Source organism: Alosa alosa, chromosome 3, assembly GCF_017589495.1.
Source record: "Alosa alosa isolate M-15738 ecotype Scorff River chromosome 3, AALO_Geno_1.1, whole genome shotgun sequence".
NCBI lineage: Eukaryota > Metazoa > Chordata > Actinopteri > Clupeiformes > Clupeidae > Alosa > Alosa alosa.
This window is the reverse complement of record NC_063191.1, coordinates 1738580-1753118: the sequence shown is the minus strand read 5'-3', so window position 1 is coordinate 1753118 and position 14539 is coordinate 1738580. Positions and strand designations below refer to the sequence as shown.

Below are 14539 nucleotides of genomic sequence, written 5' to 3'. Positions count from 1 at the left end.
CGTTCTCAGCTAATAAACCTTATGATTGGACAACTGTGTGTGTCGCTATCAAATCGTTACAATATGATATAGCATTGAGGGTCCTAAACCCTCCTAAAACCCAGTGTTGTTCCGTCACACCTGTCAAAGTTTGGCAGTGAAATCGACGGCAGCGTTTGATTGATTAGTTCATTTTTTCAATGTAAGGTCCCTGGAGATGACAGGTGTAACTTCAATTGTTTGAATATATTTTCATGATTTGAAGTAGCCTACCTAATGTTTAAGGCATATTGAAACAATAATAGGCTATTTTATAATACTGTAGGCCTACCAGAAATTATTTTTATTCATTATACATTTCATCTTATTCTATAAACTGTTCAGATGTATGTGGCTGGAATGCAATGTCTGTTTGTTTGTTGCAAATAAAACTCCAGCAGTTCATAACTCGCCTACTGTAGCCTATTTCAAAATGAAAACGTGGGTAAATCATCATGAATTTGTATGACTTGACTTGCTTGACCCAAGCTATGATTTGACTTGACTTGCTTGATTGTCACAAAAAATGACTTGGACTTGCTTGCAGGTGTGACTTACTCCCACCTCACACACACACACACACACACAGTACGTGTATAGATAGATGGTGTGCACATGAGTGTGTGTGCGCTATGTGTGCAACTGTGCAAGGAAGTCTGTTTCAAACATTTTCATTTCGAATAACATTTTACTGTAGAGTGTCGCTATCAAAACATGCAGTAAAACACACACACACACACACACACAGCCTTTGGCAAGGCCGCTGAAGTCCCCTCGCAGATTGGATGCTGTGTAAGCCACTTGTCTGTACCACACCCCAGTGTAATACACACACACACACACAGGGCCGCGAGCACAAAGGGTTAATGCTCCTCCGCTCCGACCCACATAGCCCACGGAACGCAGCGCGCGCCCGTGCTTTATAGCGTTATTTTATTTATTCGCTTTCACTGCCAACAGGCCTACACAAACACAAACACAAACACGACTCGATTCGACCGTGATGTGAGTGAGGCGGGTGTCTCTCAATCTCTCTCTCTCCCTCCCTCCACCTCCCTCCCCCTTCCTCCCTCTCGCGCAGGCCCTCTCTCGCGCTGATTCCGCTGGCCGCTCGCTCTCCTGCTTGCGGATTCGACACCCCCGTCATGGACTAGCCGCTCGCCTCGGTTCGTCGCATCGGGAATACAAAGAAAAAAACACACATACTCTCCAGCAAACACATCCATATAGACACACACACACACAGATCGGTGTCGAAGCTGCATCGGCACCCGAACAGGACGTATAGCCGTTGCCGTGCACCGAACGATGAGCCTGGTCATCGCGGAGCTTCATTCTGAGTAGAGGGTCCAGGCCAGAGACGTTGCTATTTTAATTTAATACCGAGAAGATGGCGAACGATTCTCCAGCGAAAAGCTTGGTGGACATAGACCTCGCCGCCCTGCGGGTGAGTAGCGGGCCGCTCCATCGCGACACAGCTTCGGTCTCTGTGCAGGCTTTGGGTTTATCGAGGGGTTTAACACCCTGGCGGCTCCGGGAAAACCTAGCGGCGGTGTCGCTTCAGGCGACGGGGCTGTCAAAGTGGCGTTCGCTGGGCTGTTTGTTATTGATAGATCGCTTACGGGTCCGCGGTTCCGACCGTCCCTTTGTTTGTAAAGCCTTTCGTGTGCGCTCGGCTCGGGCACCGCGGTTGCCCACCGACACCATGAAAAAAAATGCATCATGAATTGACTGTTTGTGGTGTTATATTGTTAACGTTCATCTTTGTTCTATTTTCTGCAGGATCCGGCCGGAATATTCGAGCTCGTGGAAGTGGTCGGTAATGGCACCTACGGACAAGTCTACAAGGTGGGTCTGCGGACATGCTGCTCGCGCCCCCACCCTTATTTTTCCTCTGTGCTGTTTTGTGTATAGTGTGTGCATGTGTGTGATTGGGTGTGTTTTGTGTTTCGGAATCATGTAGCACTAACGCGAAGACAATACGACTGTGTGTGTGTGGCTCGCTCGCGGCGTCCCGCTGCAGGCAGCTCCATGGCCACTAGAGGATTAGAGCTCGCGGTAAGAACGGAGGAGACCTGCGTTAGCCGGGACCTCCGCCCGGTCGGGCGGCTCGTTCATGCAGCATCGGAAGCTGCAGCTCATTGTTGTGTAGCGATAGCACATTAGGCTAACAAGGCGAGTGAGCTAATGTGTTGCTGCCAATGGGCGTGATGACAGAGGCTGCGCGACGTTGTTAGCTTAGCTGCGCGTTCAATGGGTGTGCTCTCCCGGTTGCGCATTTGTCGCGCTGCGGATCGAACGGGGAGTGATGCGGTGAACCGGAGCTGTGCTCCAGGCAGATAGGCTACTATGGAAATGTGCGGGTGTCCGCCAGTCCGGCGCGGCGCGGGGCAAGCCGACCCCGCGTCCTGTGTCCGCATCATCGCTGTTGTCTGACCGAATGTGGGCCAGCCCGGGGTGGCAGAACGGGGTCAGCTCGCGCTCATGACGTCTGTTCACAGGCAGCTGCGTGGAAGAAAATGCCGCAGATGGGCGCGTGTGGTGTGTCCTGCTGGCTGGGTGGCAGGCACGCGCACACGGATTAAGGCCTCATCGATATGTAGTTCTGTTCATGTTGGAGACTCACGTCTAAACAAACAGCACTCAGGCCATGTTTGTGTTTAGAAATGAAAAGGTCATAAGGTTTGTGTGTGTGTGTGTGTGTGTGGCAGAGACTGGAGACTAACCTTGCCCAGGATGTACCCCTACTGTTATTGTTATGACATCATCATAGTGGGGTGATCCAACATACACACACACACCTAAAATTTTTATATCAGCCCACCAATCATATTTGTCACAGAAGGGAGTCAGACATTTGCAGAGGTGCTTTGACAGACATGGGTTTAGAACATCCAATACGCATACACACACACACACACACACACATACACTTACACCAAACATACACCACACATATATATACTCTTTTGATCCCTTGAGGGAAATTTGGTCTCTGCATTTAACCCAATCCGTGAATTAGTGAAACACACTCAGCACACAGTGAACACACAGTGAGGTGAAGCACACACTAATGCCGGCGCAGTGAGCTACCTGCAACCACAGCGGCGCTCGGGGAGCAGTGAGGGGTTAGGTGCCTTGCTCAAGGGCACTTCAGCCGTGCCTACTGGTCGGGGTTCGAACCGGCAACCCTCCGGTTACAAGTCTGAAGCGCTAACCAGTAGGCCACGGCTGCCCAATACACCACACACACACACACACCTCACACACACACCACACACATACACCACACACACACACACACACACACACACACACACAACACACACACACACACACCACACACACACACACACACACACACACACAGTGTGTACACATCAAGGCTGCACCACACAGCATGTGGACGCGTACGCATCATGGCGGTCGTGCGTATTCTGTGTTTGTTTGGTGCGTGCGTAACGTCACGTGTGTGCTAGATGCAACATGCAGTATCAGGTGTTTTTGGCTGTGTTTCATGCTGCAAGTGTGTTGACAGGACAGTGCAGGTTGCATACGCGTACATTTGGTCTAACAGATAGTACTACTGAGCCCTAACAACTGATACAGAGAAGGCATCACCTAGGCTACATCACCTAATAACACTTCCTATTACAACTGATACAGAGAAGGCATCACCTAGCAACACTTCCTATTACAACTGATACAGAGAAGGCATCACCTAGGCTACATCACATAGCAACACTCCCTATTACAACTGATACAGAGAAGCCATCACCTAGGCTACATCACATAGCAACACTTCCTATTACAACTGATACAGAGAAGCCATCACCTAGGCTACATCACATAGCAACACTTCCTATTACAACTGATACAGAGAAGGCAACACCTAGGCTACATCACATAGCAACACTTCCTATTACAACACAGAGAAGCCATCACCTAGGCTACATCACATAGCAACACTTCCTATTACAACTGATACAGAGAAGCCATCACCTAGGCTACATCACATAGCAACACTTCCTATTACAACTGATACAGAGAAGGCAACACCTAGGCTACATCACATAGCAACACTTCCTATTACAACACAGAGAAGCCATCACCTAGGCTACATCACATAGCAACACTGCCTATTACAACTGATATAAGTAAGTATATATATATGGTTGATGTGGATGGGCTTTAGAGCAGTAGGTGATGTGGATGGGCTTTAGAGCAGTAGATGGGCTTTAGAGCAGTAGGTGATGTGGATGGGCTTTAGAGCAGTAGATGGGCTTTAAAGCAGTAGGTGATGTGGATGGGCTTTAAAGCAGTAGATGATGTGGATCGGCTTTAGCGCAGTAGATGAGCAGCAAGAATTTCCTCTAGTTGTAACAATAACAATAATTCATTAGGTCTAATTTAGCTAAAACATTAAATATTTTAAGCTCAATGTACAATGCGGAAAAAAACCCACAATAACAATGTCACAATCCGGAATTATTTGAATAAGACGTTAGTTTCACTTTTGCACTATCTGGCCGACAGGCTTTAAAGTAAGCTAGTTAAGTAAGCTAGTTAAGTAAGCTACCCTGCATATACATGAGTTCTAGGCTCAATTTCCAGGGTGTGTCTGGCTTGTGAGGGCGTGGCATCACGATTGCTTCCGTCGTGATGTCGGTCAACCATCACAATGAGCGTGTTCTGTTCTAGCTGGTTCTGCACTGTTCTGGCTGGTTCCACCCTCGTGTTCTGTTCTAGCTGGTTCTGCACTGTTCTAGCTGGTTCCACCCTCGTGTTCTGTTCTAGCTGGTTCTGCACTGTTCTGGCTGGTTCCACCCTCGTGTTCTGTTCTAGCTGGTTCTGCACTGTTCTAGCTGGTTCCACCCTCGTGTTCTGTTCTGGCTGGTTCCACCCTTGTGTTCTGTTCTAGGTGGTTCTGTTCTTCTCCAGGCTTCTTTTCAATGAGCTTAGACACGTTGAAACACCATGTCCATAATGATGTCACAAGACTGGCCCCTCTCTGAGATAAACCCCGCCTCCTGCTCAGTGGGCAGAGGTCCTGCCAGCAGCTGGACCAGTGGATAGACTGTCTGTGCTGCATTACTGACTCAGCTGGACCAGTGGATAGACTGTCTGTGCTGCATTACTGACTCAGCCGGACTAGTGGATAGACTGTCTGTGCTGCATTACTGACTCAGCCGGACCAGTGGATACTGTCTGTGCTGCGTTACTGACTCTGCTGGACCAGTGGATAGACTGTCTGTGCTGCGTTACTGACGTGGCTGGACCAGTGGGAAGATACACCACTGACATGCCACCCTGTTACTGATGGGATATGAGGGGGCGTGGCCATACATAGCACCCTGTTACTGATGTGATGTGATATCTATCAGGGAGCCAGCTAGGGATTTGTGACAAGATGATAATGGATGAAGGCACACCACCTCCAGCTAAACCTCTCAAAAACCAAACTGCTGGTCCTCCCAGCTAAGCCCCCTATTTTATACATGATCACATCAACATCAAAATGGACTCCCTGTCTGTGGCACCAAGAAATGCAGGAGTCGTTCTCGACAACCAGCTAACCTTCTCCGATCGTGTTGCTCTCTGTGTGATGCACTTCCTCTCTGTCAGCATACATTTCCCACAGTGCACTCTGGTTACTCAGTGGCGGCCATCTTGTCTGTAAAGCTGCTCTCTCCTCCCTCGTTCTTTTTCTCCTTCTGACCTATTCCCCACTCTGATTCAGCCCCCTGGGAAAATGCATCTCTCTCTCCATCTCTCTCTCTCTTCTCCTCCTCCCTCCTCCCCCTTTCCTCTTTCACTCTGTTGAAGCAGTGCTGCTCTCTCCCTCCTCCCCCCTCTCTCTCTCACCCCTCCCCCTACTCCCATCCTCTCCCCCTCCCTCTCTCTCTCTCTATCCCTCTCTTTCTCTCTCCTGTTCCTCTATAGGAGTGTGTGTGTGTGTGTGTCTATATATAGATCAGAAGGAAGCCGTGTGTCATATCCCATCATATCAGCAGGCCAGCGGCGCAGACTTACAGATCATTCACTCATTAAAACACATCCCTTTCTCTCCCCTCTCTCTCTCTCCCCCTCTCTCTCTTTCTGTTGCTCTCTCTTTCTCACAGATCATTCACTCATTAAAACACATCCCTCTCTCTCTCTCCCTCTCTCTCCCTCTCTTTTCTCTCTCCCTCACTGCTCTCTCACACAGATCACTCACTCATTCAAACACATCCCTCTCTCTCTCTCTCTCTCTCTTTCTTCCCATCCACTGTCCCTCTCCCTCTTCTTCACCTCCCATATTTTTCTCTCTGTCCTTCCTCGCCCTCCTTTCTCATTCTGTCTCTCTCTCTCTTTCTTTCATTCTCCCTCTTCCTCCTCTCTCTTTCTCTCCTCATTTCATCTCTCTGATGGTTGATTTTTCTCTGACCATTTTGTGACCTCCTTTCCTCTCTCTCTCTCTCTTCATCTCTCCCTGGTATGGTGGTCCCTGTGCTCTCTCTCTCTCTCTCCCTGTTATGTTGGTCCCTGTGCTCTCTCTCTCCCCCTGGTGGTATGGTGGTCCCTGTGCTCTGTCTCTCTCTCTCTCTCTCTCTCTCTCTCTCTCTCACTCCCTGGTATGGTGGTCCCTGTGCTTTCCCAGGATGTGTCACCTCTGTGCTCCTGTTCTGCTGCCTCTAGTCTAGCAGACTAAACCTTCCCTACATGGCCGCCGAAGCAGACCACGAGAGGAAGCCATGTTGGATGAGGTGCAGGGTGTATGCATCAATGTGATGGTGGAGAGATGTCCTGTTTACACATCTAGTGTTGTCTTGTGTGTATGTGCATGTGTGTGTTTACCAGGATTACGCCAAGTGTGTTTCTTTGGAGTGTATTTACTCTGTGTGTTTGTGTGTGTGTGTGTGTGTGTAGATAGATAGATAGATAGATAGATACTTTATTGATCCCCAGGGGAAATTCAAGGTGTGTGTGTGCGTCAAGAGTTATCGCACATAGAACTGTCTGCTACAGTTGCTATGGCAACTGCAACAGCGTGTAGGGCCTGGTGACCAGGCCGATCCAATCTGAATTCAGATTTGGACTGTGATGTCACTGTGATGTCATTGTGATGACACCTCAGTACACGTCTGTTTCATGGACAGAGATGGTAACTAGTCAGAGTGTCATTTCCAAAGAGAGGATCTGTGCCGAACATGCGATAAGGACAAAAATCAAGGAAGGAGCTTGCTCTTCAAAAAGTGTCTTCAAAAACTGAGTTTCACATCGAAAAGTGATTTATTGGCTCACCAGACTACACAGGTAAAACTAAAGTGCAAACGTTTCGGGTGACCCCATCCTCAGTGCAAATTCCCAGCAATGAGAGTTCACAGCTTATAAAGGACATGACATCATTAGCAGGATTCAAATGGACCAATCACAGTACACTTAACCAAACCCTCAATTAGCAACCAATTAACAAGCACCAGAGACTAGCTGCATGTTCAATCATCCATTCTAGAAGCAAAACATTATCAATACTAACATACTGCATCTCATTGCAAGCGCATATTACAGTTGAGACACATAGATAGATAGATAGATACAGTAGATAGATAGATAAAAACTTAATTGTCCACTGAATGTACATACACTGGAAATTTATCTTTGGCACTTTGGTGACATAAAAGCACACAGCAACAGACAATATAAGTTAAATTGTAGTTACATAAATGGTTTAAAAAAAAAAAACATAAATGAATAAATACTAGTGCAGTTCTCGTTACTGATCCTTCTCATCATCACCCTGACTGGGTGGTGCATGAGTAAGTGGAGGTCACACTCAAATGTCCGTGTTTATAAAAAACAAGTCAGGTCAAAGCCTTCGTTCAGTCCTCCAGGAGACATTGTGCCATGTAATAAGTCCAGCGTGCCATGTAATAAGTCCAGTCCCATGTACACACACAAACACACACACACACACACACACACACACACACACACACACACACACTTACACTCACTCACACTCACACTCACTCACACACTCACACACACATTTACACACACACCTTGACCAAGGCACCTAACCCCTCACTGCTCCCCGAGCGCCGACGTTGTAGCAGGCAGCTCACTGCGCTGGGATTAGTGTGTGCTTCACCTCACTGTGTGTTGTGTGTTCACTGTGGGCTGTTTGTGTTTCACTAATTCACCGATTGGGTGAAATGCAGAGACCAAATTTCCCTCACGGAATCAAAAAAGTATATATACTTATACTATACTATACTATACTATACTATACTAAGTGTGCATACTTGAAACTGACCTACAGTATTTGTGTGCTACACAAATTTGTAATGCTACACATTTATCTGTTTTCAACGTTATGTAGCAGAATTAGTCTACTTGGCTATGGAACCCCAAATCTGGTTTGCGTTGGAGAGAGCATGCACAAACTTTATGGTACCAGCCAATTCAGTAGGCTAACTCAAGACTTCAAGGCCATTATATACAACATTTTTAAGCAACAAATAAAATACTAACATAACAGTGAAGTGGTTCGTTTTTTCATGGTTTATTTTTCCAAAAGCATCCTCTCCCCATGTGTCTATTGCATTTACGTAAGGAGCTTGGAACAAAGTTGGCTTTTCTTCGTTTTCATTTTCTCTAGGCATATTTATGCTCAACAAATATCAGCGAGCTCAGCAGTGAGGTCATGATAAGGCTATCAATGAACAGAAAACCGTGTTGGCTAACAATTTATTAAATACTCCTGTTATTGTCGTCAACGACGTCGCTGTAGGCTACTGCCTTTTCAGCCCTTCTGCTTATGATGATTCAGTCTTCTGAATTGCTTTGTCCTTCGCGGATGCGGTTCTAGGGCTACATCAACGCTGCCTCTTGCCGCTCCTTCATGTGTTCTATCACAATGCTGTCTGGCCTCATGGACAGTAGCTCCGTGATGTCTGCATCTTTCCAGGTCGGATATTTTCTGGACAGCATGCCACTCCATCATAACACTGGGATTTAAGTCAGATTTAACCAGATGGACGCACGAAAACGTCACCGACACCCTCTCACTAGGTGTGAATTTTAACCGCATGTTCTACACTTCGTTCAGACACAGCACATTTACATAATGTCCGGAGGAAATACTAGGGGGGGTGTAGTAGAACAACCGGCTAAATTCGGAGTTCCATATGACCGGTTATGTCGTTCAGATATACTGCCCCACCGTTTAACATCCACAGAACCTCCGGTCTTACACGTATGTCTGAAAGCCCTTTCTATGAGATATGTGTGTGTGTGTGTGTGTGTGTGTGTGTGTGTGTAAGACGTGTGTGTGTTGGATGAGGAGGAAAGCCCTAACACACACACACACACTCACACTGACACATAAACTCTTACACTCACACACACACACACACCCACACACACACACGTACATATACACTCACATGTAAACAAGGCACAGACAGGCTAAGTGAGTTTGTTGTCTTCGTCTCTCTCTTCCTGGATACATCCGAGTCAGGTCACATGATGATGAGCACAGCATGCGATTGGTGGAGAAGAGACTTGCACTCTGTTGTAACTGGGCAGACTCTTCATTTCCCCTGGAGAGGAAAAACACACACACACACACAAAAACACACACACACACACACACACACACTCACACACACAAAACTTTACTCTGTGTATATTTGTATTTATGTGAGTGTGAGTATGTGATTCTGAAAGTGAGTGAGCGTGTGTGGTTGTTTGTGTGTGTGTGTGTGTGTGTGTGTGTGTGTGTGTGTGAGAGAGAGAGTGTGTCTGTGTGTGTTTGTGTGGGGTGTGTGTGTGCTTGAGTGAGTGTGTGTCTGCTTGAGTGTGTGTGTGTGTGCTTGAGTGTGTGTGTGTGTGTGCTTGAGTGTGTGTGTGGGATGGATGAGTCAGTGACTCTGTTCCCAGAGCAGGTGCTTCTACAGAAGGGAAGAAACAGTCCTCTGTGTTCAGGCAGCAAACAGCCAATCACACGTCTGACAGACTCACACCAGCCAATCACACGTCAGACAGACTCACACCAGCCAATCACACGTCAGACAGACTCACGCCAGCCAATCACACGTCAGATAGTCTTGAGATAGCCAATCACATGTCGGACTGACTCACTTGAGCCAATCACACAACTTAGGGTTGAGTGTGGAGCTGCACTGATGATAATTCCACCTACTGCTCTGTGAGAAAAGAATTTCAACCCTGTATGACCCTACTGGGCTGCCATAGTTTTATGCCCTGTATGACCCTACTGGGCTGCCATAGTTTCAGCCCTGTATGACCCTACTGGGCTGCTATAGTCTCAGCCCTGTATGACCCTACTGGTTTCAGCCCTGTATGACCCTACTGGTTTCAGCCCTGTATGACCCTAATGGGCTGCCATAGTTGGGGCTGGGAACAGAACGCTGAATTGATCACCTGACCTCCAGAAATAGCACAGAGAGAGGGAGAGAGAGGGAGATTGGAGGGGAAGAGAGAGGGAGGGGAGAGAGGGAGAGAGAGAGGGAGATTGGAGGGGAAGAGGGAGAGGGGAGAGGTGCTGTGGTTAGATGATGCAAGACGGAGGCAAGTTCACCTGCCTAACCTTCCACCCACACACACACGCACGCACGCACACACACACACCCGCACACACACACACACACACACACACAGGAGGCAAGTTCACCTGCAAAACCCTCCACTCACCCTGCGGCAGAGACCCCCTACCCCCATGAAAGTTAACCATGAACACACACACACACATACACACACATGTCCATGTTTTGATGGACAGATGAACTCATGTGAAATGGTCATTACACTGCATGTCTGATTCTATGTTTAGATTGCCATAGACATGAGGGATTGTCAGCTAATGTGTAATGTGTTTTGTGTATGTGTGTGTGTGTGAGGGAGAGAGAGAGAGTGTGTGTGTGTGTGTGTGTGTGAGAGCGTGTGTGTGTAACTTAGCATACTAGCCTATTACACTGCAACAATTCCACTAAAATACCAGATGTTATTTATTATGACCGCCAAGACAAGAGCGTGCCGTAAGGCCATATAGGTTTAGTCAGACTTTTTTTTTTTTTTTTTTCGCATGTCCAAATTTCCGTCAAGGATTCCCCGACACTGAAAGACCGGGTAGATCTAAACTTGGTGGGCATGTAACCCCACATGGATAGCATGGAACCATCGTTTTTCATTTTATCTGTAGCCCCCTGCTAGACTGCACCCCCCGAAAGGAGGGTAGGGCAGACACAGTTTTCTGTGAATATCTCGAGAACCATAGGGTTTAGGAGGACCATTTTTTTGTATGTTGATCTCAAAGGGCCATGTCAACCCATTCCATAACCACTCATTTCATGAATAGCGCCACCTAGTTAAACACAAAAAAGTAAAATGAGGTGTTGTAATCGCAGGTATCTGTGACCTAACATAGTCAAAACTGCACCGAAATTAAAAGTGTAGGATCATTATGACACCCTCTGAATGCACGCCAAGTTTCGAGTGGAATTCCGCTCATGGGGGCCACACAATAAATTAATTTATGTTACTATACACCAACTGGCCTGTAGGTGGCCGGAGACAGTTTTCTGTGAATATCTCGAGAACCGTAGGGCCTAGGAGGTCCACCTTTTTTTTGTATGTTAGTCTTAAGGGGGCATGTCAACCCATTCCATAACCACTCATTTCATGTATAGCGCCACCTAGTTAAACACAAAAAAGTAAAAATGAGGTGTTTTCATCACAATATCTCTGGCTGACATGGTCAAAACGGCACGAAATTGAAAGTGTAGGATCATTATGACCCCCTCCGAATGCATGCCACGTTTTGTGAACTTTCGTTCATGGGGGGGCCTTACAATAAAATAATTTATGTGTACATTTAGTGACTGTATACCAACAAGGATTCCCGGGACACTAAAAGACCGGGGTACACGAAACTTGGTGGGCATGTACCCCCACATGGATAGCATGGAACCATCGTTTTTCGTTTTGATCTGTAGCCCCCTGGACTGGACCCCCGAAAGGAGGGTAGGGCAGACACAGTTTTCTGTGAATATCCTTGGATGACCAATCTTTTCCGTATGTTTGCCTCCAGGGGTCATGTTAACCCATTCCATGTGCACACATGTGCATAAACAGATACACACTCACACACATACATTCACAGTAATCATACGTATGACACATACTCACACAGTAGACGTATGTACGCATGCATGCACATGCACAAACACACACACGCACACACACACACACACCCACACACATAAACATAAACGTGTACACGCACACATGCACACAATTCAAGAATTTCTCAGAATTATGAACAGGCAAGATGGGGGTGGGGTTGTATAAAATTAATTTTACATGTGAAATCTATGAACTAATCATGTTTTGGTACTTGTTGTCTAGCAGATACCAGTGAGAATTGAGTGTGGATAATGCAATTTAGTGAGACAGTTAGAATCATATAGGCCTTTCAGCGTGATTTATTTTTGTGGAAAAAATGTGCTGGACTGGGCTGGCGTCATATTTTGTACCGCCTGGTACATCTAGTTACTTCGGTGACAATACAATCAAACATTGATGAGCTCTCTGGAATAACAGGCTACTGCTAACCAGCATGTTGCTCTATCACAGCTAAACAGGCTACTGCTAACCAGCATGTTGCTCTATCACAGCTAAACAGGCTACTGCTAATGTTGCTCTATCACAGCTAAACAGGCTACTGCTAACCAGCATGTTGCTCTATCACAGCTAAACAGGCTACTGCTAATGTTGCTCTATCACAGCTAAACAGGGTACCGCTAATGTTGCTCTATCACAGCTAAACAGGATACTGCTAACCAGCATGTTGCTCTATCACAGCTAAACAGGCTACTGCTAACCAGCATGCTGCTTTATCACAGCTAAACAGGCTACTGCTAATGTTGCTCTATCACAGCTAAACAGGCTACTGCTAACCAGCATGTTGCTCTATCACAGCTAAACAGGCTACTGCTAATATTGCTCTATCACAGCTAAACAGGCTACTGCTAACCAAAGATGTGCTCTATCACAGCTAAACAGGCTACCGCTAATGTTGCTCTATCACAGCTAAACAGGCTACTGCTAACCAGCATGCTGCTCTATCACAGCTAAACAGGCTACTGCTAATGTTGCTCTATCACAGCTAAACAGGCTACTGCTAACCAGCATGTTGCTCTATCACAGGTAAACAGGCTACTGCTAATGTTGCTCTATCACAGCTAAACAGGGTACCGCTAATGTTGCTCTATCACAGCTAAACAGGATACTGCTAACCAGCATGTTGCTCTATCACAGCTAAACAGGCTACTGCTAACCAGCATGCTGCTTTATCACAGCTAAACAGGCTACTGCTAATGTTGCTCTATCACAGCTAAACAGGCTACTGCTAACCAGCATGTTGCTCTATCACAGCTAAACAGGCTACTGCTAATATTGCTCTATCACAGCTAAACAGGCTACTGCTAACCAGCATGCTGCTCTATCACAGCTAAACAGGCTACTGCTAATGTTGCTCTATCACAGCTAAACAGGCTACTGCTAACCAGCATGCTGCTCTATCACAGCTAAACAGGCTACTGCTAATGTTGCTCTATCACAGCTAAACAGGCTACTGCTAACCAGCATGTTGCTCTATCACAGGTAAACAGGCTACTGCTAATGTTGCTCTATCACAGCTAAACAGGGCAACCGCCGCTAATGTTGCTCTATCACAGCTAAACAGGGATACTGCTAACCAGCATGTTGCTTCTATCACAGCTAAACAGGCTTACTGCTAATAGCATGCTCTATCACAGCTAAACAGGCTACTGCTAACCAGCATGCTGCTTTCATCACAGCTAAACAGGCTACTGCTAATGTTGCTCTATCACAGCTAAACAGGCTACTGCTAACCAGCATGCTGCTCTATCACAGGTAAACAGGCTACTGCTAATGTTGCTCTATCACAGCTAAACAGGGTACCGCTAATGTTGCTCTATCACAGCTAAACAGGATACTGCTAACCAGCATGTTGCTCTATCACAGCTAAACAGGCTACTGCTAACCAGCATGCTGCTTTATCACAGCTAAACAGGCTACTGCTAATATTGCTCTATCACAGCTAAACAGGCTACTGCTAACCAGCATGCTGCTCTATCACAGCTAAACAGGCTACTGCTAATGTTGCTCTATCACAGCTAAACAGGCTACTGCTAATGTTGCTCTATCACAGCTAAACAGGCTACTGTTGCTCTATCTAACCAGCATGCTGCTCCATCACAGCTAAACCGGCTACTGCTAATGTTGCTCTATCACATCTAAACAGGCTACTGCTAATGCTGCTCTATCACAGCTAAACAGGATACTGCTAACCAGCAGGCATGTTGCTCTATCACAGCTAAACTGGCTACTGCTAATGTTGCTCTATCACATCTAAACAGGCTACTGCTAATGTTTGCTCTATCACAGCTAAACAGGCTACTGCTAACCAGCATGTTGCTCTATCACAGCT

General features: G+C 46.7%; 1 protein-coding gene across 1 annotated transcript in view; it reads left to right on the top strand.

Moving 5' to 3' along the window:
- The first annotated feature begins 967 nt into the window (after window positions 1-967).
- LOC125291821 (mitogen-activated protein kinase kinase kinase kinase 4-like) overlaps window positions 968-14539 on the top strand; it is a 32968-nt gene continuing 19396 nt past the window's right edge. The window contains exons 1-2 of the mRNA XM_048238708.1: window positions 968-1465; window positions 1801-1866. Coding sequence (XP_048094665.1) covers window positions 1409-1465; window positions 1801-1866 — 123 coding nt within the window. The 5' untranslated portion in view covers window positions 968-1408. The remainder of the gene's footprint in view (window positions 1466-1800; window positions 1867-14539) is intronic.